The sequence below is a fragment of the Neofelis nebulosa genome, chromosome X, assembly GCF_028018385.1.
Source record: "Neofelis nebulosa isolate mNeoNeb1 chromosome X, mNeoNeb1.pri, whole genome shotgun sequence".
NCBI lineage: Eukaryota > Metazoa > Chordata > Mammalia > Carnivora > Felidae > Neofelis > Neofelis nebulosa.
Window position 1 is genome coordinate 12,457,708 of NC_080800.1, and position 26,815 is coordinate 12,484,522.

The following is a 26,815-nucleotide window of genomic DNA, read 5'->3' on the forward strand; positions in this document are numbered from 1 at the left end:
TTCAATAATGAATTTTTCTATTTTCTATTCCCACAACACCAAGTTATTTTAATCTTTGCCAATTTGGTAAAATTTTAATCTTTGCCAATTTGGTAAATTTTATGGTTAACTCTTTGTTTCTCTATGTATTGGTTAAGCCAGACACTTTTTCTGTATTTAATCGCTGTTAAATCTGGTTGTTTGCCCTTTATTAATAATCTATTGGATTTCTCTACATGCAATAGCTGAGCAGCTTTTTGACTTTAAAACTCACTTTGCATTAAAGTACTTAAAGGGAGGAGGGGCGCCTGGGTGGCTCAGTTGGTTAAGCGTCCGACTTCGGCTCAGGTCATGATCCTCGCGGCTTGTGAGTTCGAGCCCTGCGTCGGGCTCTGTGCTGACAGCTCGGAGCCTGGAGCCTGCTTCGGATTCTGTGTCTCCCTCTCTCTCTCTGCCCCACCCCTGCTTGTACTCTGTCTCTCTCTCTCAAAAATAAACATTAAAGAACTAAATAAAGTGCTTGAAAGGTAAAGTCAGTTTTTCCTCTCCATCCTGTTCCTTATTCACAGCCCCTTCTCAGGTAGAGGTTTTCCATTGGGGGGATTCATCTTTTTTATAGTGTGTTGGGGAGCTCTTTATATAGAGGTAAATCCTATTTTTGTCATTTTCAGGAAAATTAGGATCGTTGCTGCTGCCTACTGTTAAAGGAATTCTCATTTAAAAAACAATGGTCAGAGACCTGTTTAAAGAAAAAAAAAAGGCTTAAGGCCAAAAAATACCATTCTTAGATTTCAGATCACAAAGAAGAAAAGATGCTCTCATACTTCATATGTTTTTAATTTCTTTAGTAACCTTTCCACTGACATACTGGAGATACTGAATTTCAGAGTATGTGGCATTTGGCAACTTGAGATTTGGAAATAAGGATGCACAAAATACTGAAGCCAACAGAGGAAAAGAAATTTCAAGATTGGGATTTCTGAGTGGTTATCTGTTGAAAATGAGTTCTTAAAAAAAAAAAAAACAACAACGAAAAAATGAGTTCTTCAGTATGTAGTCTATGGAAGAAAGTATGGTCCAGGTGTGCCTGGGTGGCTCAGTCAGTCGAGCGTCCGACTTCGGCTCAGATCATGATGTCACAGTTCGTGGGTTTGAGCCCGTGTTGGGCTCTGTGCTGATAGCTCGGAGCCTGGAGCCTGCTTTGGATTGTCTCCCTCTTTGTCTGCCCCTCCCCCACTCATAGTTTGTTTCTCACAAATAAACATTATAAAAAAATTTTTTAAAGTATGGTCCAGAAGTCATTTTACCTTACAAATTGATTTGTTCAATGCTTTAAATGCTTGCTTTACCCTAAAAACGATTGAAAACTGTCATTATCTACTGGACTCACTAATGCAAGAATAACTATCCCTAAATCCAGTGTTCTTCAGTACTTTCCTAAATATAGTCAAGATATACACAATTAAAGGTGGTATTCCGAGCTGAATAGCCTTCACGGATCAGGGAGGACAAAACGGGATAAACACCAGCTTGGGCTCGAGGTAATCATGAGGTGATGGGGTCTTTTCCCTTGGGCATTCATGGGCATTGTGTGGAGGGAGGGAAAGGGCAGTTTTTAAACCACTTGACTGGTTCGTTCAAGTGTGCATCTTGAACTTAAATGTATTACTGTTTTTTAAATTTATAACGTGATTTCTATTTATGATTTAAAAATTCCAGCTCTACGTTGCCAGCAGAAGCCCATCAGGCCGGTTTCCAGTGAATAAACCAACTGAGTATTGGAGACTAAGTCTGCAAGTATCTTTTTAGCAGACTAGAAACTTGATGGTAGTTGATCCTTTGTTCTTTACTATCCTTGCTTTAGTATGTAACATTTCCCATCTGCACTTAGGAGGGGGTCCCTTAACTATCATGATAACCGAAGTTTTGAGTTGCTGCTTATATCAGGCAGTAGTTTGCAAACATCAGTTCATTTTGGCAAGTGTGCTAGCCTCTCCGGGGCTGGGGGGGAATGGGGATCCGGCTGATGTGGCTGATGTGCAGTACCTTCGATTACCTGGAGTAATCAAGAGTTGCTCACTCTGAAAGAGTAGAAAAGTCAACTGCATCGAGGTTTTAAAAGCGGCATTTATTGATTGAAAATAAATGTGTGGATAGGCTCTCAGCATGGAATCCACATTATTTTTTAATGAGCTTGAAGTACATGAAGACTCCTTACATCTTCCACCGTTTATCTTGTGTGTGCTTTTAGCAACCACATTCAAACGGAGATGAATTTTTGACATTTGACTGAAAAAATGTAAAACTCTTTAAGCAGCTCCCCATAGTTGATAAACCTTTGCAAAGAGAAAGATAAAAACACACTACAGTGGTATACGTTGAACATTTATTACAACCAATTGGTGATGTGATAAGACAGTGCTAACATGGCCTGAATATGTATTGGTCACAATCACAACAAAGCTTAATCCAGCCCAGCAGATACAAATGAAAGTGTAAACCATGAAGACATGTTTACATACACAGAAGTATGTATAAAAGTGACATTGAAACAATTGTACAGCTTTAAAAAATATAGGGCCCACTAATGCCATTTTACCTCATTCGGCTCTCACTTTTATATGAAAGGTGGTGTCTGCTTTCAGAAGATTTCTGATAACTAGGCAGTGCCATGGAAGGGAATGAAGCTGCCCTAACGTTTGCAGCACTTGTAAGTGGAGGGAAGCTAAATAAATTTGGCTCTAACAAGCACCCCGGAAGGAATATTCGTGCTTTAAACAATGACTTAAGCAACACTCTGTGAAGAGAAGAAACATGTTTTCTGTAAGATACTGTTATGAAGAAACCCAGGTTACGTCTATGTTTCCTTTTTTATTTGGGGGCATCAAAAACCATCTAAGTCACTACATGGTTATGACCACAAAAAAATCTGTCTCAGGAGTTGAATGTTCCTTGGCCTTAAAAATAACGTGCTCACTATTAGTCGCTCTCTGTTCCTCGTCCCAGGTCTGGAATGCCAGGGAAAGATTTTTTTAGTGTAAAACATACCATTTCAATTTAGTCATTTGTGTATTCCCTTTAAGTATGTAGTTTCCAATGAGGGTCTTTGGTATAAATTTGGTTCTCTTTTTTAAAGTTTCAACATAAACAGTTAAATTTTAATTCATTTGATATGTATCAATTCCCTTTATCCTCAGATATACTGAAATGTCCCACACTAGTCTTTGGTTTCATATAATTTTTAACAGTTTCCTTTGCCAAAGACCGTAATTAATGAATGTAGATTGCCTAATTGTGTCATTCTCATAGATACATAATCAGATTGAGAGAAACAGATTTAAAAACTAAAATATCCAGTAAAGGTACCTTTCTTTTTCTGCATCATTCTAACTCATGTTTAAGTCCCTTAAGTTATCACTTGATTAACCAAAGTTCCCTTTAAAAAAATTTTTTTTGTGTGTAGGCCTGAATGAAGCAGCTTAGCAAAACAGTAATACTGACAAGACGTCATCTTATACCATTAGCTAACATGGACATGAAGGCAGTGACCATCTACAGTGTGTGAAATGTCACAAGAAGTCATCAACAAGGGAGGTGAGTTATGTCAGTCCAATTTCTTCAAGAACACTACGTGGGGTTTCAGCTTCCTGTGGAGGGAAAATGTGAGACTCTGGTAAGCAGATCCGGGGAAGCTTGAGAGTGTGAAATTGACACGGAGGGATGTGCAAATTTCAGAGAACAATGCAAGCAGTTCATTGGTTTGGGCACAGTCTAAAACCGAGAGCAGGCGGTTATTCAGGGTTGTGGACCCCAAAAGACCACAGAAGGGTATTTTCAGCATGCATTAAATACCCACTAATTAACCTACCAATGTGCTGGGTACCATCGCTATAACACAAAAAGCAGTCAAGCCTGCTGGCAATTTAGGAAATCATTGCTACTGAATTAGCTGCAGGAAAAGTAAGTTATCTTTGTGTTAAAATTCAAAACCTCCCCTAAATAAAAAGCAGGGAAAACCCCAAGTTCTTCTGAATCTTCACATAATGGTGTTTCCCATGGCCTTTTTTTTTTTTTTTTTTGGTCATGTGTATTCATAGAAATGTCTTACTCTGAGTTTTTACTCAGTTTTTAACTTAACTGTCCCCAGCAGCATGGCTTCAGAAACTCACCTTCCCAGACCTCTCCAAGGCAACCAATGGCTTTGGTGAGGCAACACAGAAAGAATACCTGGGGACAAAGGCATTTTTGTCCTATGTAACAATCAATATTCATTTTTAAATGTCAAAGGAAGACAAGACAAAGCAGGCATATCTAGAAAAAAATTACTTAATATTCCAAAGTGGCTGATTTTGCACATCACAAAATAGGACCAGGTCAGATTCAGGGGTTACTTGCAATAATTCTGTAGTTAAAAGGCATACTAGAATTTAATGGAGAAAACGTAATTTTTAGTATCCAATAACAAATTAACTTACTTTTGCATCCTAATTATGGTACAGCACAAAACAAGGAAAAGAACAATATTAAACCACAAATCCACACGTTAGATTTAATTGCATGTAAAGCAGCACATGGAATAATCTTAAGGAAATTAAACGCTAGTCTGTTTCCGTATTTGGATAGTACTTACCTTCACATAGAGATTTGAGGGAGAGAAGGCTTAGTGCCCGACTTCTAGAAAGTGCTCAAAAAAATGTCAACTGATAACATTACACAACTGAGACCTAACTGAAGGTATTTAGCATTTAGTACTAAATAAAGTACTATAAATCAACTCTGCATATAAAGTTTTTATGGTAACCTTTTAGTAGGTGTGTTTACTAATGAAAAATGGGTAAGAAATCAGCTTTGGTTAAAGAAAAAAATTCTGAAGTATTCTTGCCCTCGCCACCCCTCCCCCCAACGAAACCTCAGCTTAACCAGGCTACACATCAAAATATATATGGTGGATAAGCAAACAAGTTAAACAGCGCCACAAGATTACAACCCGCTGGAGGACATTCTACAACATAGGTGACTCAGTTTAAAAAAAATGGCAAGGAAAAAAAGCAGACGAGTTGTTAAAGATGAAAAGACTTAAAAGACATCAACCAGATACCACGTGAGCCTTGTTGGAAATCCGGTTCTAACCAAGTATAGAAATGCATTTTCAACAATTAGGAGAAATTGAACCAGGAACAAGTATTAGGAATTACTGTCAAATTTGGGGGCGGGGGGAGGACTGTGGTACTTCTTTCTCCTGGTGATACATATCGAAGGATTAAAGATGAAATAAGAGGTCTAGGGCTTGCTCTAAAATACTGAGGCAAAAATGGGGGTGGGGGAAATGGATGACGAAACAAGCATAGTACTAGGAGTACTGAGCTGGTGGTTGCTGAAGCTGAGTGATGTGCACACAAAGGTTCTCTTTTATTTGCAGGTCTCAGAGTTTTCACGCTACAGTTTAAAGAAAGTCTAATGGAAAGATGCAACAGTCCCAAGAATCATGTAAGCCAGTCTCTTTCACTTCTCATGTTTAGCCTCAGACATTACATATACTGTACTGACATCTGAATCACATATATCTTAAATAAAGGAAACAATTTAAAAACAATCGTTTCCCTTTAGGCCTTGAACTGTAACCAGTCCATTTACTTGCGGACTTTTTTACCATATAGTAACTCTATTTTCCTTAGGATTTTCTGAACATTTTTTCTCTAGCTTACTGTACTGTAAGAATATGGTATATAATACATATACAGACGAGGTGCTAACTGAATGTTTAGGTTGTCGGTAAGGCTTCCAGTCCACAGTTGGCTGTTAAGTTTTTGGGGGAGTCAGAAGGTGTATGTGAATTTTCAATTGCCTGGGAGGGTTGGCGCTCCTAACCCACTCGTTGTTCAAAGGTCAACTGTAATGTTAAATTGTCTTTAAAAACACCATATAGCCTTTAATGCATTTATTAAAAGATGCCTACATTGAACTCCATGCAGGTAACATTCTTCACTTATCCATGTAAGAATGACTCCCATTCTATTCCCCGGAGCTGGTCAGACTTCCCCTATGTCCTTACTGCCTGTAATCCTCTTTGGCATTTCCTGAAGAGAACCATGTTACGTGTCCCATATGCATTATTTAAAATATATGTCCTTTCCAAAAGGCCTACTTAAAAGCAATCAGTTACATATTTGATTCCTTGAGACTTGTACTATTTGTACATTAGTTTTTTTGGGTTTTTTTTACAAATTGTGTTCATAATATAAAATGTAATTTTGCCATGTTCACACTGAAATTGTAGCTCAAAATTACCTAGGAAAACTATTCTCTAAAGTAATCAAATTCATAGAAACAAAGTAGAATGGTGGTTACCAAGGGCTGAGGGGAGGGATGGGGAGTTGTTTAATGGCTACAGTTTCAGTATGACAGGATGAAAAATTTCTGGACATCAGCTGCACAACGTGAATATACTTAACAGTCCTGAACTGTACATTGAACAGAATTTGCCAGCTTAACCATTTTTATGTTTTTTAAATATGTTTAATAAAATTACCTGGAAAAACTAAAGTGTAAAATATATTTTGTCAAAAGGGATGCAGAAGAAAAAAGTCATTCACATGAGACAAAGTACATGCAATACTTTTATTTTAGACGTGCAAGAAAAGCGATTTCAGAATCTACTAATTTAAAGCAAGCAGCTGTATACAAATAACAAAAGAAGCAACATCTTGTTACAGCTCAGCACACAGCATCCAAAGCAAACAGGCATGAGACAATGCATATTCAGCATTAAAACCAGATGAATAACATATTGCAGGGTTGGGGGAGGGGCAGAGGACAAAAATGGAAATGAAAGACCAGTGTCTCCCAATGCTTTCAAGGTATAATGCTAAGTTTCTCATTTGATAGCCCATCCAGGTGCTTCAAATGTCATGCAGTACAGTGAGAATGGAAAGAACTGGTCTGCATACCTGCCTAATAGACACTTTCATAGGTCGTCTTTCAGTGGTAAACCTGTTTGAGCATCTTTTGAATTGGTTTAACGATAGCTTACTTAATCAGGCTTTAAACTCTCTACATATAAGCAATGAATTATTGGATACTTTTCCTTTTATAATAAGTTGCACGTTTTAAAACTATACACCACAATCAATATTAAGTCTTAATATTTAGAATATAAAACTATAGTTAACAAATCATTAAGTATTTAAATGAAGACTTAATATATTATAAAACCATCACTAGTAAAATACTAGTATTTAAACTGTATTAGGATTTTAACTATATAAACAAACTCAGTATTAACATTTTGAAAAGGTTATTTCCTATTAAACAACAGATACTGTAGAAGAGACTTCTAACACAGTTTTCTGATCATTCTTAAAGGGACCGTTCAATATTGTGTGGCACAAATGTGATCCAACATACATGGCATTACAAACTTAAGAACGGTGAATGTTTCACCCTTAAATATTATGTAATAGTACAGATTTTACTTTCTTGAATTATTTCCAAATATACTTTTATGTGATACGTCAGAATACATTAGCTCACAGAGAGCTGTAATACAGTCACACTAAATAGAATTTCTTTTCTCCCCCAACATCTGAAGACCAAGTCACACTGTATGTTACGGCACTGTTTATTCTGCTGTAGCACTTCTGCTATATGCTCTTTGGTAAAAACTTGAACGATTGCTAACGTTTCCTCTTACAAGATGAATCATGGACGTGTTTAAGGTGAAATACTACTCAAAACATTCATAGGCCATATTTCAAGAAGAAATTAAACCAGTTGAGAGCAGGAATAAACTATATCAAGATCATATATAGAATGAAAATCAAACAGAGAAATGACGACAGGAAAAAAAAAATTACAACGGTGAAGGTATTGATTCTGAAATGATTATACAAGATAATCAGTCACCAAGCTGAGGGCATTTTCTTTCATAAGTATATCAGCTCTCTATTTCCTCTGTGCAATTCTGCATACACGATGAGTAGTCATTTAGTACACAGGGACATTAAAATATTCATGACGTGGCTACAAAAGAAATGCATATATTCTTATACAGTGTACAAACTGAGAGACACAATCAGATTTCTAGAATGTTTACTGCACAGTAAGGAAAATGAAAACTTAAATTTTTGTTTTTGTTCTTTGGTCTATGGCTGAATATTTAGCTTATAAACAGTGCTAAAGGAGTTCAGATTCCTCTTTTAAAAACCTCATATAATGATAATCAAAATGACCTATGTCCTACAAAATCCAAAAGCACTGTATTTACTAACAGGCTGAAAAGATTTTCGGTGTAAAGTCATCTGGTCAGTACTGAGTTAACTGAAAATTCAATTAGAACACTACCTCCCGCCAGTCTTCAAGTATGTCAGGATTTTATTACACAAAGTAAAGGAATTTAATCCGTTAATGAAAATCGTTACATCCTAAGGTGACCATGAACTCTTTTACAGATCCTAAAGGAAAATCTTTCCCAAGAAGTAGTGGAAAAGCAGTCACCCATTTGGTATTTTAAGTAGCAATGGAGGTTTTTCATGGTTCCCTTAGCTTTAAAAAAACAGAACAAAAAGAAAAAAAACAACAAAAACTCCGAAGACAATGCCTTTAAGACGGAGGATATTACTTTTTAAATAATCCTCAAGATAGATTATAAAGAAATCTCCAAAAAGATGTCAACTGTCTATGCCTACAAATTTATGTAAATAGAAGTTTCTCATGTCAATGAGGTAACCTGAGGTGAGGTTTTAAACTGAGCCTAGAGTGTCCACAGATGGATTTCTAGGGACTCCACAAACCCCTTAAAACTAGAGGCAAAATTCTGTGCAGATTTTCCTGAGAAGAGGGCCCAGGGCTCTTTAGACTCTCAAAGGGATTTTACCCCTGCCAAAAGGCTTGTGATTCAAAGTTTAAAATTGCTCATTTGAGTGCTTCTAAAATATCCTCATTTTAATATTAAATTCGGCATTTTGAAATGTTAGGCTACAAAGTCATGTAAACTGTTCAAATATGTGACAGATCTCTCATACGAGAACCATTAAATATAAAGGTATCTGAGAAGCACCAGTTAAATTTTAATCCTCAGATAATTCTTAAACACTTTCAAGAGACAGTTGTGCCTTCTTCCTCACTCAATACAGTGGAATGAACCAGCAAGTTAAAATAATGTAATAAACCCCAAATGCTTCATGTTCTTATGGAAGCTCTCATTTGCATAGGGGAATTCTATTTCTGTTATCAGTGACATTAGCGCTTCACGGTATTTACTAATACTTTTTTGTCAAAGAACCTCTGAACCTAGTTCAATATTCTGTGTAAAAAAAAAAAAAAAATTCTAAGTCCCAACGATGAATGACTAGCAGAGTAAAATTCCCTATGAAAATAGCAGTTAAACGAAGTATTGGGACTATCCCTTACAATTTAATGGAATCAGACTTATCAGGTAATACTAAAATATAAATAACAAACTTGACAAAAACCAAACTGAATTCATAGGTCCTACTACATTTTGATGCGTGTCAGAACTCCAGCACGTATTCTAGTACGCTCTCTTACACCCAATGAAACTCTTGCTGTGATACATATTCTCTGTTTTCTGGAGAGAGAACAAGAAAAGTTTAAGTCTGTCAACCTTTCACCTAAATAGCAGTTCTTTGAACCTTTATATTATAGCTTTAAATCTTTTTGTTTTCTCTTAATTCTATACACACTGTGCAAAAACCAACCATGGAGAGCTTATGCCCATTGAAAGAAAAGAGAAAGGTAGTGTCCCAAGTAGGGCTGAGCACACCAGCAGTCCTCCCCAGAAGAGACTTACTATGGAAGAAAACAAACAGCTCTCAAACATGACTGCCCGGCACGTCTGACAGACCTCTTACTACACTTCGTAAAGGAAAGGGGAGATGCTAAACAGCCAATGATCCATATTAAGTATACTTAAACAAGAAATTGGCATCCATCAAGTGTGAAGAATATTCTTCACAGGGAGAAAACCCTCTTCATTGGAAAAATATTCTTTCAGAAACCCTAAAATGCACACAAATAATGTATCCTTTTACCACTTTTAAGTTACCGTAACATGTTTCAACAATTTCTCAGTTGAGACAGTCTGAAAAAGCTGTGCTATAAATGCCTTAGTGACCACTTAACATTTAAGGTTAATTTTAAGCTGAATGATAGATATGCCCACATTAGCCAAATCATTTTTTTCTCTAATATCCAAAGAAAATATGACAGCGGATTAAATATAACTCTAGTATTCTGGGCCCTCACACTATCAGTACATCTAATGAGTCATGGAATAATTATTTACTTAAGAATTGGGGAGGGTGAGAGTCAAGCGTGTCATAATGCACAAGGTGTCCTGTGCAGAACCAGAACTACTATCTTTTTCCACTACCCAGGCAAGGTGAGTTTCTTAATACACTAAAACATCAGCGATTTCAAATACAGGGGAATAGAGGCCAGAATGAAAGCAAACATTTTTTTAATACAGTTGTTTTATTACACAAATACCGCAAATTGCCCTTAGTACCAATTCTCTGGAGACCTGTTCCTCTGATTAGAGATTAGACATTATTTTCAACCTGAAATGGGCCTACAGTCCTGGGCATTCCTTTTACTCCTCACTCATTTACTCCCCAGTTAAGTCTATTCCAAACCCTCAACATTTCCCTCAGGTTATCTACGTCTCCTCTTTCTCCTCCGTCCCTAGCAGCTCTTCTCTAGACGAGTTTCTCAAAGAAAATGACAACTTTCTCAATTTCGCTCATCTAGCTGATGAGGAAAAAACAAACTACAGCTTTACTCAGTTATCTCCTCCTAACAGGAGGAAGATGTGTCTTGCCTAAGACCAATGCTTTTGATTCCATTCCCATTCACCCTGCCAATATACTTTCCCCTTTAGTCTATCGCTGTCTGCATTTGCTCCTTCTCCTTAGTGTACGTGCATGTATGTTCAACTTTCCTCCATACTAAGAGTAACTTTTTTCTTAACCCCCTACAAAAAGAACCAGAGGTAGCGGCAAGTGGAGGTTAACAAACACAGCAGAGAGAGGAATTAAGTGACACCTGTTCTTAAAACTGCCTACATTGCTAAGACAAACTCCATCACCTTCAAAATTCCCAGAAAGTCACCATACTAGGCCGATAACTCATAACAATCTGGGAAACTGTAATGAAATCTGGTAAGCTAGCACTTATATGAAGACTTAAGTCTTGTTGAGATGAGTGCTTAAGTTAACTACTGGTATTGGATCCAAAACGGAAAACCTAGTCTCCCGATTTTCTAGTACACAAAGAAAAAATAGTTTACATTTAATGAAAAATACAAGTAACTGTAATTTGAAGTTACTGCTTTATTCGTTTTTCTTGTAGAGGGGCTTCACTTATTCCTTGTACTAAAAGTAGTATCCTGTCCTTCATGTTCTAGAATACAAAGGTCCAGGGGCGCCTGGGTGGCTCAGTCGGCTGAGCATCCGACTTCGGCTCGGGTCATGACCTCACCGTTCGAGCCCCATGTAGGGCTCTGTGCTGACAGCTCAGAGTCTGGAGCCTGTTTCAGATTCTGTGTCTCCCTCTCTTTCTGCCCCTCCCCTGCTCGCACTCTGTGTGTGTGTGTCTCTCTCTCTCTCTCTCTCTCTCTCTCTCTCTCTCTCTCTCTCTCAAAAAAAACATTAGAATATAATGGTCCTTTTTACTGCCCCTCACTGTATTCTGTGGCAGAATTCCTACTCTCAACTCTGGAACCCTATTCCTTGTGCTTAAAGACCAAAGGGCCAGAGAAGATCCAAATTCACGAAGATCTATGTTTAGCAATGAATAGAAAGAGAAGAACTAAAAGCCCTTATAAGGTACCTTTCATGACACAGCTCATAATGTCAGTCGTATTCCATCAGCAATTGTGAGGCACTAGTAAAGTCAGAAAGTTTTCTGACATGAAGTTAGCAACAATTGGCAAGAGCAATATGGTTGTTCCAGATAGTTAGGGTCTAAAATGGCCAAGAGCATACAAATGCCTCACTTTACATGCTGGAACTTTCTTTTTAGCAAATTCTACCTTTTACCTAATGGAATAACACAATGTGTACTCTTCCATTCACACAGCATCATTTTGTCATTTAAAAAACTTGTAAATTAAAAATATATTTCTACTTCTAGTACATGTTTGTTTTACAGTTCTAGAAAACGGAGGGGGACCTCAAACATTTTCACAGGTAATGCTGATAAGTTAATGTCCCACTCCTAGATCTTTCCTCAATTGATATACTGTGAGTATCTTTCCTTATCGTTACATAGAAATCAATCTCATTGCTTTTACAGCCAGGTTAACAGTTCCATGTATGTAGGTAGCATAATTTTCTTAACCTATTTCCCACTGATTAACATTTGGGTAAGTTCCAACGGCTTAATATTATACCGAGTCTTAGTGTATTTGTATATTTCTTTTGGACACAATTCCTTGAAATTTAACCGATGGGTCAAAAGGTGTACACGTTTAACTGTTAACAGCACCAAACTCATGCTCCAAAATGGACTACAAAGTTTAAGTGGTCATAAGCAGCAGACAAGAGGGTTGCTCATCCATGCCAATCCAAGAACCAAAAGAAGTTATCATTCATATTTTAATTTACATTCCCTTACATAAAAGGGCCATTTGTTTTTTTCTCTCATCTGTGAATTATTTTCTTTTATCTGTGAATTATTTATTTATATCTACTGTTGTCTTTTTCTATTGTGCTGTTCATCTATTTCTATTCCACGTCTCAAAAGTTTGTCTTAAAAATGATAGGGATAGGGGCGCCTGGGTGGCTCAGTCGGTTAAGCGTCCGACTTCGGCTCAGGTCACCATCTCACGGTCCGTGAGTTCGAGCCCCGCGTCGGGCTCTGTGCTGACAGCTCAGAGCCTGGAGCCCGTTTCAGATTCCGTGTCTCCCTCTCTCTCTGACCCTCCCCCGTTCATGCTCTGTCTCTCTCTGTCTCAAAAATAAACAAACGTTAAAAAAAAAAAAAAAAAGATAGGGATAACTACCATCTTGTAAACCCTGCTCTAAAACCTATTAGTTATAAAATACTAAGGACAAATTACTTTCTCTGGCAGTTAATTATACTTTTCAAATTAAAAAAACCAGACTAATTAGCAAATATCGCTTTAGACTTGAAATAGTTTTAAGCATACTTTAGGGTAACTGTATTGTATTTGCCTTGGTCTTCCATTTGGATCAGGACTTGAAATGCTTTAAATTTGATTAGGGTTTTCAAAACATAAAAGATTTCTTTGAATCACTGAATTTCAAATATTCAAACTCTCTATCTTTGCTAAGTAAGTTCTTGAAGGCTAGTAAGGTACAGAAGAACAACAACAACAAAAAAGTCTGCATGTACAATAAAAGCCTGTATTTGCAAATTCTGATCATTTAAATTATTCTTCCTATAAAAAAAAATGATCAAATCCCTAAAGTGAATGGGGAAAACAGCAGAAAATTAAAAAAATATTCTAACTGCCTGCAGGGTATACTCAATTCTGTTTCCATGTAAAAACTCAATTACCTTAACAGACATCAACAGATTTGGTTATTGTTCAGGAAACGAAATTATACAGTGACAACCCACAAGCTTTGCTGTGGGTTAGGTGTTGAAGTCAACCACAGATTATCTCCCCAGGCACTGGTTATCAAGTAAGGGTGATTTCATTGACTCACAGAGGTGATTTTTATAGCCATTTACATGTTCTTATTAAGCACATTTGTCCTTCTTTCACTGTCCTTAGGGTTTTTTTTCCCCCTCCTGCTTTTGATTCATTGCAGCCAATCATTTATACTCTGGACTATATATTATATTGAAAAGATATATGGTCTGTAAAATGTAAATGGAATCTTTGTATATATATCCTATTGTGTTAAATTAAACTAAAGTTTCTTAAGCAGGGCACTCCTGATACTTGAGGCTGGATAAATTCCTTATTCTAGGAGGGCTGTCCTGGGCACTGTTGGACGCTTAGCAGCATCCTTGGTGCTACTAGATGCCAGTAGCACTCCACTGCCTGTTGTGACAATCAAAAATATGTCTAGGCATTGTTTAATGTTCCATGAGGAGGCATAATTGCCCCACTCCCCATCCCAGTTGAGAACCACTGAGTTAATCTAATCGTCCCTGGTTGATGGGTAAAATTATGTTTTAGTGTGCGTACCTGTATTTGCTCATTCTTCTATAATGGACATTAAAAAAAAAAAAAAAAGGCAATAGAGGAAACAATAGAAGAAAATGTAAAAGAATGTGTCAGTAGGGGGGAAAAAACCCTCAAACCTTGAAATTTTTCAGAAAGTACTTTTTAAAGAAAAAAAATCACCACCAACGGCTAGGAATATGCTCTTTGCAGGTGCCAGTCTTAGGCCTCATGCAATCAATTTAGTAGATCAGGATCAGCATCGAAGAAAATAGAAGAGAAAATGTGAGATTGCAACACAAGAAATAAAAGTATTATTTAACAAAATATTTTTTCAGTTTATGTGCGTGTAACTACTGTGATATAAAAATGTATTTTACTGTGGGTTCTTGTCAAATATCTTTGAAAATCAGATTTACAGCTACTGATTTTAAGTTACTCCAACTTTTCATTATTACAAATAGCCCAGAGTAGCAAGAGCAGGCTCAAAATGAGTTAAAATGAAACTCATTTAACTCATAAAAATAAAAGGGGGGGGGGGGAATTCCTCAAATTCTGAAAAGCAGGCAAATACAGAGCTCAAAAAACACATCTAGAACAAAATGATTAGAACCTGAAAACCAGTGATCAAGGACATTGGCCAAATTGTTTCTTATAAAGCGTAAAATGAAAGACAAGATTTGTTCTGCCTTTTGTTTTTTCTGCATCTGCCTTTCTGTATTTTCCATTTCAAGCATTAATGTAACCAAACCTTACTTATCTAGTTTGTTCTAGCAGACCCCAATCAAGTTTACCTATAAAAAATTACAATATGGGGGCGCCTGGCTGGCTCAGTCAGTTAAGCGTCTAACTCCCAATTTGGGCTCAGGTGATGATCTCATGGTTTGTTGGTTTGAGCCCCATGGAGCCTACGTGGGATTCTTTCTCTCCGTCCCTCTCTCTGGTCCTCCCCTGCTCTCGCTCTCGCTCTCTCTCTCAAAATAAATACACTTAAAAAAATTAAAATACGCTGGCCTTGTTAACTTTTAACCCAATTTAAAAGAAAAAGGGTTAGGCTTAAAGGCTTTAACAAACAATGGAAATCACAAAGGAATCAAAGGAGTTTGTCTTATTAAACCAAATCCTAAGAGGATTTATATCAAAATACTTTTTGCTGTTAAAGGATATTGTAAATATTTGAACATATCTAGCTATTGTAAAACAATGTACAATATTCTTGAGTTTGAGTAGCATGCCCATTCTTAATTAACAAGATTTTAATTTAACCCCCCCCAACTTTATACTAAAAGGCATGTTATTAAATACTCCAAGTACTTATTTACTTAAAAATAATTTTAGGTTACAAAAGATTCATTTTTAAAAATCACTTTTTCTAAGATTCTTACCTTTCCATTTTTATGCAGTCCAACAGATTTATTATTACTTCCACAAAGATGTTGCATAGTACTAAGATATATCATGCAGCCCCAGCACTAAAACAAATCAATTTTAGCAGCGCTAATTCTCCACAGAGCACCACTTTCTAGCTGAGGCAGATTAACAACTGCAAATCTGAGTGAATCTATTCATAAAGTGGATCATCTCGAAGTAGAAGCAAATTCATAAGTGTAATGCTTGCTTTTGGTACCTCACTTATTTTTCATTTCTCAGATTACTTTGTGAGAAACAATACCAACAGCAAACAAAGCTCAAAAGGAAAACCCCCACAAATTTCAAAATGATGCTGTTAGTATAAAAAAGAAAGGCTGACACATCTCAAAGCGCTGATCAACACCATCATGCATCTACCGCTGAGGTTAAAGCCCGACGCCCGGTATTTAACTATTTGATCTTCACGGATCAGGCAAGGACTTGAAATCATCTCACGTGCAACAGTCTTTGCATAACACCCCACTTTATCCATGCCACAAAGATGGTAAATTTAGTAGTTACCAAGAAATAAGTTGGGGGTCAAAGGGACTAAAGCCTTAGACTGCTCTTTATCATAAGATATCCTCAGACAAACCTCCCCATTCTTCATTCTGGCTCTATAAAATTAAGGAGCAGAGAAAAACTGGTAAGTGCCTGACTTTACAAAGAAAATGCACTCTACATTTCCTTGGTCATTACATGTATGTTTATAAATCAACTGTACCACTCCCCCAGGTCCTCCCCCACAAAAAGCTGGCTTAAAATAGGCACTTAATTGGTGGTGTGGGTGGGGAGGTGGAATGTTCCAAGTATTGCAAAGAATGTCAGTTTAGTAATCTCAGCATGTTGCACTTTAGTAATTTAAGAATCAAGTACCAGTGGCATGTTAAGAAAACGTGTTAAATTCCAACAGACATTAAAAATTGGATAATAGACCAATTTTTCTGGGCTTTACCCCCAAATCTATGTATTCACAGAACCAAATACCAAGAGGAATACACGTACAGTTCAGTCTAGAAATGTCAAAACTGAACCACTATTTACCAAGTAAATAAAATAAAAAAGATCTTTATTATTTGATCACAGTGTCTGATATCGTAGCAATTATTCAAATACCCATTGATGTTATGTTCTCATTACTGATTATAATATGCTAATAGAACAGCTACCATATCCACTGACTGTCTGTCCTGTTAGTCTATAAAACGAAGGACTACCTGAACAAACTATGTGACATATATACAAATCAGGTAAAAGAGAAATTTTTCTGAAGAAAAACATTCTTAAGGATAGAAATGTATATTTCACAGATTTTAAAAGGTCTAAAATCAAAATTATTTTGCGATTTCCCATGTAACATCAAGCCAACAAATATTTGCATTATAAATTTAAAGGCATCTTTGGTGTCTAGAAATAGTCAATTCAAGTAAAAGACCTGACACCAAATAGAAAAGTCACAATACATGGAAAAGTAATTAATTAGGCCCTCCACAAATTTAAACTTGCATTTAGATGAGTGTCTTTACAGCCATATTTACAATGTTGGAAGCAAAATCATTTCATGACATAGGCTAAATGAATACTATATCCCAAATTTTAAGACCAAAAGAGCTACTATAAATCCAGGAGTTTAGATAAATCCGAGAAGAAACGATTTAAACAATTATTATTTATGCATCCAACTGAAAAATACCAATTACTGATAATGTGGACAATGAAAATCTTCAGTATAAAAGGTAAAAAAATGGTATCTTAGAAAATCTATTCTGTTCCATACAGAAAAACCTCCAGAATGATTAATCTCTTTATTCCTGAAAAACACAGAAGTTGGTACCTAAAACAGAAGGCTTAAAATACACATACCAAGACAATACACAAAGCGGGGGTGGGGGGGGTGGGGGGGGGGAGGGCGACGGGAGAAGGGAGAGATGGACAGAGCTCAGTGGTTAAGATTTCACACAGCTCTGAAGTCTAGCAGATCTGGGTTTGGAATGCTAGGACCAGTTGCTGGAACCTCACTGAGCCTCTCCTTCGTCATCTGTTAAAAAGGTACTCCTGATCTTTCTCAGGGCATGTTGACGATTAGCACAGGATGCTTCACAAATACATACTCAGTAAGCATTAGCTCTCATCATAGTTCTTTTTTTTTTTTTTTTTTATTTCATAGTTCTTTTTTGTTGTCATAGTGTCCAGACCTGATCTCATGACTGACTATATGTAATATGCTAAGAGAAAACCTACTTTATCACCTGATGGTCTGCCCTGTTTGCCTGTTAAAGGACTACCTAAACAAATCAAAAACATGTTTATATAAATTGGGTAAAAGGGAAATTTTTAGCAAATTTAGAAATTTTAGAAACTTAGCAGTCTGTGGAATGCTTTTTCTCATCTTATTCCAACTATTTTATGAACATAATATTCAAATACTCTCCTAGAGATGTAAACATGTATCATGTATCAACATATAAATGAATCTATTTTAGGAAACAATCATCTTGTCATCCCTGGATTTGTGACAGTATGTTGGCAAATAAGCTAAATGGGTAACAGGTTAACCTGAACAGAATCATCTGAAGCCTTACTGCCACAAAGAGACTTTATTTAGCTTGGCTTCATAAAAGCCTTAATCTGCAATGTATTATAACTCACTCTAAATTCAGAACAGACTAGCCACATTCTGCCTCCTCAAGAACTGAATGGCTACATTGAGAAAAATGGTTTATTCAGACACCAAATAGAAACTGTCTTAATGTACTGTCACTTTGGTTTATGTACAAAATGACGTTAAGGTCACAGATAAGAAACTGGGCAAAAGTTCTCTTCAAAAGGTAAGAAACTGTAATTAATAGCAGTCAAAAAAATTTTTTTTAAACTAGGGTGAGACAGGGTAAGGAAAATCTTACATGGAACCATAGACATCCCATGCTTCTCTCTACTCCTTTCTACTAAAGATAAAAAAAATACTGCTTCAAAAAGGGAGGTATTATTTACTATTAAAATACTTTAATAGGGGAGATACACACACACACACACACACACACACACACACACACACACACACACTTACAAATAAATATGGACTTGAACTAACGTTTTTATCCCCGATACATCAAATACTCAACACATGCTATAAAGTAAACTTAGTACATTTGCCGTATTTACAAAGTCAATAGCAAGTTCCCAGTAGTTTAAACAACAGTCCAGACACAGGAGAGATCAGTACCCTAAACACTACTCTCCAGAAAAAAATATATTAAAAGGTGAACTTCAAGAACTTTAAAATGTTTTAAGGCAGATGGAATTAATCAAGAAATGATGAAGAACCTGGAGGAAATACCAGGATCTGACATAATATAGCTCCATAATAACAAAATATAAAAGTGAACAAGGGAAGAGACAAATATGAAAAATTCATAGTTCCTGATTCTGCTTTTAACCGAATTTTTAGAAAAGTCTGATTAGTAAACAGCAAAATAAGGGGGTGCTAACTTTAAAACCACATATGAGCTTGTGGTCAGAATATCAGATGTTAAAAAAGAATCTCCCCAGGGACATGTCTGCAATCAATGAATAAAGCACCGCGGCGAGCTGTACGCACTCAGGAAAGGCGCCGTGCCCCTTTCACTACTGACAGCGGATGGCATCAGGGCTGCCAACCAAAGATTCCACTGGTGCAGGCATCTTAACCACTGTTTTGGTACCTCGAGATCATTACACGCACAATGTGTTGTCTCACGTTTAACAGGTGTATGTTCTGGATGATATCGTCCCAACTTTGAGCAATCCTCACAACTGACCCAGTCAGTGACTGATGCAGAGCCATTATTGAGGCCCTTCCTCCCACAGGGGCCCACTAGAAATTATAATGGACAAAAAGAGATTTACTCTCCTTAGTTCACATTTCTGTTATAGCAGAAATGCTAAAAAACTGGATTTAAAGCCTCCTTTCATAGTAAAAAAGGCAATTATCTTAATGAAAACATACATTTTTTGTATTCACTACTCCTTTCTATTTGATTAAAACCACAATTCCTGCTAAAGCATAATTCAACTTGGTATCTGAATTAAGGTATCCTTAAGTTTTTTGAAAAAGGTGGCCCTATCTGTGAAACTTTAAACTTCGGAAATTGAAGGTCCAGAAACAACAAATACACAGTTAACCCAGGACAACTATGGAAACTGGAAAGGGAAGATGGTTTATAAATGGCTCTCGTAATAGATATCAAGGCAAAATAAGAACACAGTCATTTGACAGAACACGGTTTGTTATTTCAAAAGAGCCAAGAGAAGGCCAACTACCTTTTAGTTAGTCTTGCTAACATAAAACTACAGACGTCTACAAAAAGTGTAATTATAACACTGTCATTTGCTTGGCTAACACTTGCACTTAATGGACATGAGGTGAAAATATGAACCAATCTGGGATGAAAACACCACAGTCTCACAGTCAACTGATGGAGAACAGGGGTTACCATAAGTAAGTAATTCACAACAACGGATGGAGAGTTCTCAAATTCCTGTTATCTTGATGAATCTTTTCCCTTCTTAGTCTGTCCTCTAAAGGTTCAGACTCTCGTGTTTTAGGGTCCAAAAATGGGCCATCATTATGACAGACCATCTCCAAAGTAAACAATCCATCCACAGATAACTGAGTTGATGAGATGGACACATATTCCCATCAAGAAACTGTACATGGACACTACATGCCAAGCATGCTTCAGAATAATTTCTGAGAGTCTACGAATGAGGGAGCACAACTGAGACTTCCCTGGCAAGAACAAAACATGCTACTGCCCAGCGAAGAGAACTCTGATTAGCTTACCTCCTGCAGTAGATCAGCCTGCTCAATTGCTTTAAGGACATTTTTCTTGGATGTTTCCTGAACTTCCCCTCCCAAAAGAAACTCATCCAAAATAAAATAAGCCTTCTCAAAATTAAAGATGATATCAAGTTCACACACCTGAAAAGCAAGGAAAACAATGGTAAAACTGAAAAAAGCAAAAGGTACTTACCCACTATCAGGTAGTGAATAAAATCTGATCAGAGCAAATCCATCTTAATTCTTTCTAAAAATGGCAATCTTGCTAACTAAGCATCATCAATTTAGTCAGCATATTTCTCAAATCTCAAGTACTTGGAAACACAACGCCTACAAGCTAAGTAAGAAAGACCTGATTCTGGAAGCTCCCAACATGGGCAACTTAATAATTTTCTACTCACAAAAACTGATCTTTTTAAATACGTATTTCCCGGATAATGTGATCGTAACTGCTTACCAAATCTAAATTCTATATTAAGCACTTCCAGAATGTTAATCTCTGCAGTTGAACTCCTTTCCGTTTCACTATTTTAAACCTTATTCTCACGACTGTCATTAAATGAGGCAGCGGGGTCAAGCACTGCAGCAGTTAAGTGGCTGTGCACGCTGGCAAGAGTCAGAGTCAGCTCTTCCCTCTCCTGCAGTTACTTTCAAAGAGTCAGAATCCCCAAGACAATCAAATAATAAACTTGTTACAGAAAAGATTAAAAAAAGATACTATGGCATTCATTTTTCTAAAACAAAATACTACTCACACTGCCAAAATACTTGTCAAGTAATTCCACATAACGATGAATTATTTCCAGGGTAATTAGCTCATTGTCCTGATCCTCGATAGCACAGCAAAAATACAGACTAGCATATCTGTAACAAAAGCAAATGTGGAAAAAATTTTACTCTATAATCATGTTTTCTAAATATATTTTCATATCCTATTGTGAAAGACCCCATACTTAAACAATTCATTTTCCCTTTTACAACAGTGTAGATTATTTTCCTCCCGGAGTGCAAAAGTAATGAATGCATATAGAGAAAGTTTGAAAGGTACAGGCAAGAAAAAAAAAAAAATCACTCAAATCACACCATCTAGAAAGAGAAACTTATTCTGCTCTTCTTCCTTTCAGGCTCCTTTCTAAGAATATTCATAGAAATACATATAATATTCTAAAACATAGCTGGACCCAGTTACAAAACACATTGAATGAAATACAACGGCCCTCAATTGTATGAAATACGATCTTGTGTTTACTTAACTAAAACAAAATGCACTGTGATTAATGCAAACTACAAGTAAACAGGGAAGAAGATAAACTTTCCGACTAAAGGACTTATTGAAGATATTGTCAATGTGAAGCCAAAGTCTCAAAATGTTTTACTGGAGTGTTAATATGCACAAAGAGAACACAAATCATGTATGTACAGCTTAAGGAGTTTTCAAAGTGAGCCCACCTGTGTATCAGCACCCTGATCAAGAAACAGATTATCGAACTCCTGAATCCCCTCCCCTAGCCTCTCCAGTTCACCACCTGCCACCCCAAAGGGTAACTACTATCTTGACTTCTAATAGCATAAAATTGTTTTTTAAAAGGTGGTTTCTAGATCTGTGGAATAAACTCCAAGAAAAGAACAGCTCTGTTTTTACAGAAGTTCGAGAAAGAGAACAGGGGAAAACTGAAACCTGTCCTCAAATTTTCCAAGTTCTACCTGTTAAATGAAAGTTTTGGTTATTTACCCTTCATGAAGAATAAGATTGGAAAAGTAAATATTCTCTTCCAAATTAGGATTGTAGCACATGGGACTAGACTATACTTGACTCAAGGAAGCCAAAACTTAAGACAACCTTGAGGCATAGCAAACAATGACCAAGTCCTTTGAGGAGGATTAAAAGAACATTTTCAAATGGTTTAAGTGTATTAAAGGCTTTTGAAACAAAAAACAAAACACCTATGACATTCTTAACAAGTCTCAGTTTAGATTGTAATTTTCACTGAGGAGCATTTAAGGGATTTTGGGAAACACGATGAGCAACTACTGCTCATAGCATTGACGGAAAATAATATATGCAAACACATAATCTGTTTTGGAACCCAATGAATTTCTGCTCTTCAGTATGAGAGTAACTAGTATTTACAGAATCCTCTATTAATTTTAATATTATCAACTAAGTAAAGATCAATTATTTGATCTTTCCAACAGCAAGCACCATCATCCTTGACTGGGGGTGGGGGGTAGAGGACAAAAAAACTGAGGCCCCAAGAGTACAGGGTCTGCCAAGTGGTTGCTCTGGGACAAGAAATCTGATCTTCGGACATCAACTCCAGGCCTTTTCCCACTCCACCTTAGGGACTCCCTTGTCATCCACAGCTTGACTTTTCTGCCGTGTCCATTCTACCTGACTCACACATTCAGTAAGATTTAAAATGGTAGGAGAGGGGCGCCTGGGTGGCGCAGTCGGTTAAGCGTCCGACTTCAGCCAGGTCACGATCTCACGGTCTGTGAGTTCGAGCCCCGCGTCAGGCTCTGGGCTGATGGCTCGGAGCCTGGAGCCTGTTTCCGATTCTGTGTCTCCCTCTCTCTCTGCCCCTCCCCCGTTCATGCTCTGTCTCTGTCTGTCCCAAAAATAAATAAAAAACGTTGAAAAAAAAAAAAAAATGGTAGGAGAGTCTGTTGCAGTCTTAGAGAGGGGGCTTTCCAATGTGTTCATTTATTAGCATGAAGGACATAACAGGGCACCACCTCCAACTTTAACAAAGTGTTTCCTCTCTTTCCTACCCTATGGTTTTATCTGTTTAACAGGCAATGGGATGTTTCAATTCTCCATCCTCCCTAACCCATGTTCACCAAATAGTTTTGAATTTGGGGAAATTGATACAAATGATACGTTACAAGTCCCTGAATTAAGCAAACTAAAAATTAAAGGAACTGGCATTAAAATGGTAGATAAAAAAAAACAGCCATGAACAGCGCACATGAACAGGGTGCTATTTCAATAATCCCATTAGAAAGAATTTACTAAGTCAGTTACTAATAGTAAAATTCCTTTTAGTCTTAATGTCAGCATTTCGACAATGCTACTATTAAGTAATCGAATGCTTGCCCCATGGTCCTTGCTCCTCATCCACAGTACTGCCAGTGCTGCCTTCTTACAAATAAACAGCACTGAAATACTAGTCATCGGTCTTCAACTGTAGAATCATTTGGAAATATTAACTTAACTATCACAAGGACTGGGGGCTCCTGGGTGGCTCGGTCAGTTAAGTGTCCAACTCCTGGTTTTGGCTCAGGTCATGATCTCACAGTTCTTGAGTTCTAGCCCTGCATCAGGCTCTGTGCTACAGCTTGGGATATTCTCTCTTTTGCTCTCTCTCTCAAAATAAATAAACTTAAAATTAAAGAACTGTTTTCAATACCACCAGGACTGATGTGTCTAAGCATCAGCTGATAGTATTTTAAAAATCCTGCAATTCTCCCTAAATGTAGAATGGACAAAGGGCCATCAAAGTAAACAAATTCTTTGCTGTAAGTGAACAACTAGTTATCAGGATTCTAAGACACCACTTTACAGAAAGCTTACTGAAGAAACAGAATAGTGACAGGTAAGACTCACTGAGTCCTCGCTCTGAATGAGACACTAAATATTAGCTGAGGCTTTTGCATATTTTACTATTTGAATCCTCACAACTCTTCTAGAAAGATACCATTATTACTTGCATTTACAGGAGACCCAGGCTTAATTGAGTAACCTCCCTAGGAACAGCAATTTGACTCCAAAGCCCAAGTTTTATATTAAAAACAATAACCAGGAAATGTATTAAATAGAGTAATCCTGCACCTGGCAAACATTAAAACTGAATAGGCAGTATTTTAAGAGGTTTGAAGAGGCAGTGAAGTAAATGGTGTTACACTGATTTAGTAAAAGATTACCAAGAGAACCCTATTTTTGAGCCAAATGCTTTTTAAAAAATTCAATTATGAGCTCATTTTTTCTTAGTACATATTTGTAAGTCTAAATCTGAAGTAAAATTAATAATAGACTAGTAAGAAGAAAGGCATGTTTGGTTATTTTTAGCACAGTGGATTAAGGCTTACTCTAATTACTGGCACTCAGAGAACATATGAAAGTGCCTATTCTTATACTCAAAACACATGACTTCTCTGCAGTCAGCTAAGTGTCAGCTGACTATGGGTGAATGTAACGAAACTGTTCTCAATCCCACCGGTATGTCATTAAAAATTATTTTGTTAGTAAAGAAAATAAGGTTTTCTGGCAAATTCTCAAACTAGTAATTTGGACCTATGTATTTTTAAACTCATTGTAAAACTTTAATCTAGTGCCTCTTCCGTAGCATGCTACATAAAATACACTCTTCAGCCTTTAAGGGATCTTGAAGAGCATTTATTTCAGAGATGAGGAAAAAAGGAAAAATGACTTGTTCAAAGTTACAAAACTAGCTAAGGGTGCGAACCAAGCAGAACTTAAGTCCCCTGATTTTCAGTCTGTATTTTCAGCTATATTATCCCTATCAACCCCCCCCCACCTGCTCCCCAAGAGGGGGAACTGTTTAAGTGAAATACTCAGCAAGAAGAATGTGGCTGAGACAAAGGGGGGAAGGAAGACCTAAAGACCACTTACTGACAGGAACAGCCAGAGTCCTGGTTCACAATCTCTCAGAAGTGATAGCTCTTTTGCTTAAAAAGGTCTTCTCTTCCAGCTGGACTAAGGGGGAAAAATCACCTGTTTCTATGAATATGTCCTTACAAAGAATATGTCCTTAAATATAAAACATGAGGTTTTCAGTATGAAATGGGGCAGATGTATCGAAAAATTGACTGAAGATTCTAACTTCTGTAGGTGAATTTTATTTCAATAAAGCTGTTTTTTAAGTGCACCTTTTGTTTATAGCCGCTTGATACAAGTATCAGAGTCAGGTTAGATTACCCTTTATAGCCCTTCATAAGAAAAAGTGGCAGCCCGACGTAGGTGGGCTGAATCCTGTGTGCGGGAATACCAATGAGTGCTTTCTTTCCCTCTGTTTAACAGGCCATTGCCTGCTGCAATGAATCTCGATTCCTGGGATTGATTCCCTTGCTGGTATTTTCCTCCTCCACACGGGGGACTCCTTCCCCTATCTAGAAATAAGCTTAAGTCACTCGCACCTTTTTAAAAACCCTGTTTCCGACTCCTGCATCTATGGGTGGTTACCACCTCTTCGTATCTTCGGAGCAAAGCTCCCCAAATAGTCTACACTTGGTGTTTAAAAGTCTCCACCTCTTCTTCACACTTTGCTCCATTTCTTCGAGACTTCTGTTCCTACTATTTCACTGAAAATGTTCCCACAGATGGCATTTTATGAACTCTCATTGTAAAACCTAAAAGATTCTTTTCTTCATTTAAACTGTTTTTGCAATTTTGGCAATGGTAACTTAATTTGCAAAACTCTCTCCCTTTCCCTGACGTTACTGACCCTATACAATACACCCTTTGCTTGCCCTTTGAATGCTGGTGATCTAACACTTTATGCCTCGTTTCCCCCCCCTGACTTCCACACCCGCCCCGAGAAAACTAGGCATCTTCAAATGGAAGTCATACAGGCATCGCGAAGTCAACATGTCTGCTACCTCCTATTTACCCGTCAGCTGAACCAGAAATGTGGAATCACTGCCCTCCCCCCTTTTAGCAGCCACCAAGTGTTCTAAAACTTACCTCATAGTAACAGCTCTCTCCACCTGCTGTGCACACAGCAGCAGTCTTCCTTCAGGGCCTCATTATAATTCGGTCTCCTTAAGAGACCCCTCAGGTGCCAGTCCCGGTGCTCCCCTTACCCATTCTCCTATTACAAGGATCTTTTAAGAAATACATATGTGCTCTTTTCTCATCCCCATTTAAAACCTTTGCCCCCAGGCTTAATATTTCAGTTCTAGTCTCCATGTCAGTCACTAACTAGAACGTGACCTTGAACAAGTAAGGTCTCCCAAATTCTTCTTTTCTAAAATTGAAGTTTAATCAGCAGTAGCCATTTTAGGGGCACCTGGGTGGCTCAGTTGGTTAAACATCCTACTTCGGCTCAGGTCATGATCTTATAGTTCGTGGATTTGAGTCCCACATTGGGCTCTGTGCTGACAGCTCAGAGCCTGGAGCCTGCTTTGGATTCTGTGTTCCCCCCTCTCTCTCTGCCCCTCCCCCGCTTACACTGTGTGTGTGTGTGTGTGTGTGTGTGTGTGAAAAATAAACATTAAAAACAAAGTAGCGTTTTATTTAAAACAAACAAACAAAAAAAAACCACTTCTCCTATGCAGAGGGTACAGGCCAAGTGAGCAGGGGTATAAGATCCCAGTCCTGATTTCATGAGAGCACCTCCACTTCCACTTGTTTCATTTAGGGTTCTAACCTTGGGGGCAACAAGCTTTTTAAAACAATCACTTGACTAGATTATTCTAAGACCTCTCTCAGC

General features: G+C 37.4%; 1 protein-coding gene across 6 annotated transcripts in view; it reads right to left on the minus strand.

The window, feature by feature from the left end:
- Positions 1–2,351: 2,351 nt before the first annotated feature.
- Positions 2,352–26,815, minus strand: part of AP1S2 (adaptor related protein complex 1 subunit sigma 2) — a 28,537-nt gene continuing 4,073 nt past the window's right edge. The window contains exons 3-7 of one of the 6 annotated variants that reach the window (XR_009257232.1): positions 21,119–21,227; positions 20,367–20,504; positions 16,067–16,161; positions 4,149–4,206; positions 3,492–3,626 (exon numbers count right to left, since the gene is read on the minus strand). Coding sequence is in view for 4 of the 6 variants with exons in the window: in XM_058714048.1 (XP_058570031.1) it covers positions 3,619–3,626; positions 4,149–4,206; positions 20,367–20,504; positions 21,119–21,227 (313 nt within the window). In the remaining 2 variants the exon portion in view is untranslated. Of the gene's footprint in view, positions 3,627–4,148; positions 4,207–6,583; positions 7,999–9,475; positions 9,566–16,066; positions 16,162–20,366; positions 20,505–21,118; positions 21,228–26,815 lie in introns of those variants that run through there. The other 5 variants (XR_009257231.1, XM_058714048.1, XM_058714049.1 and 2 more) reach the window with 5 other exon arrangements.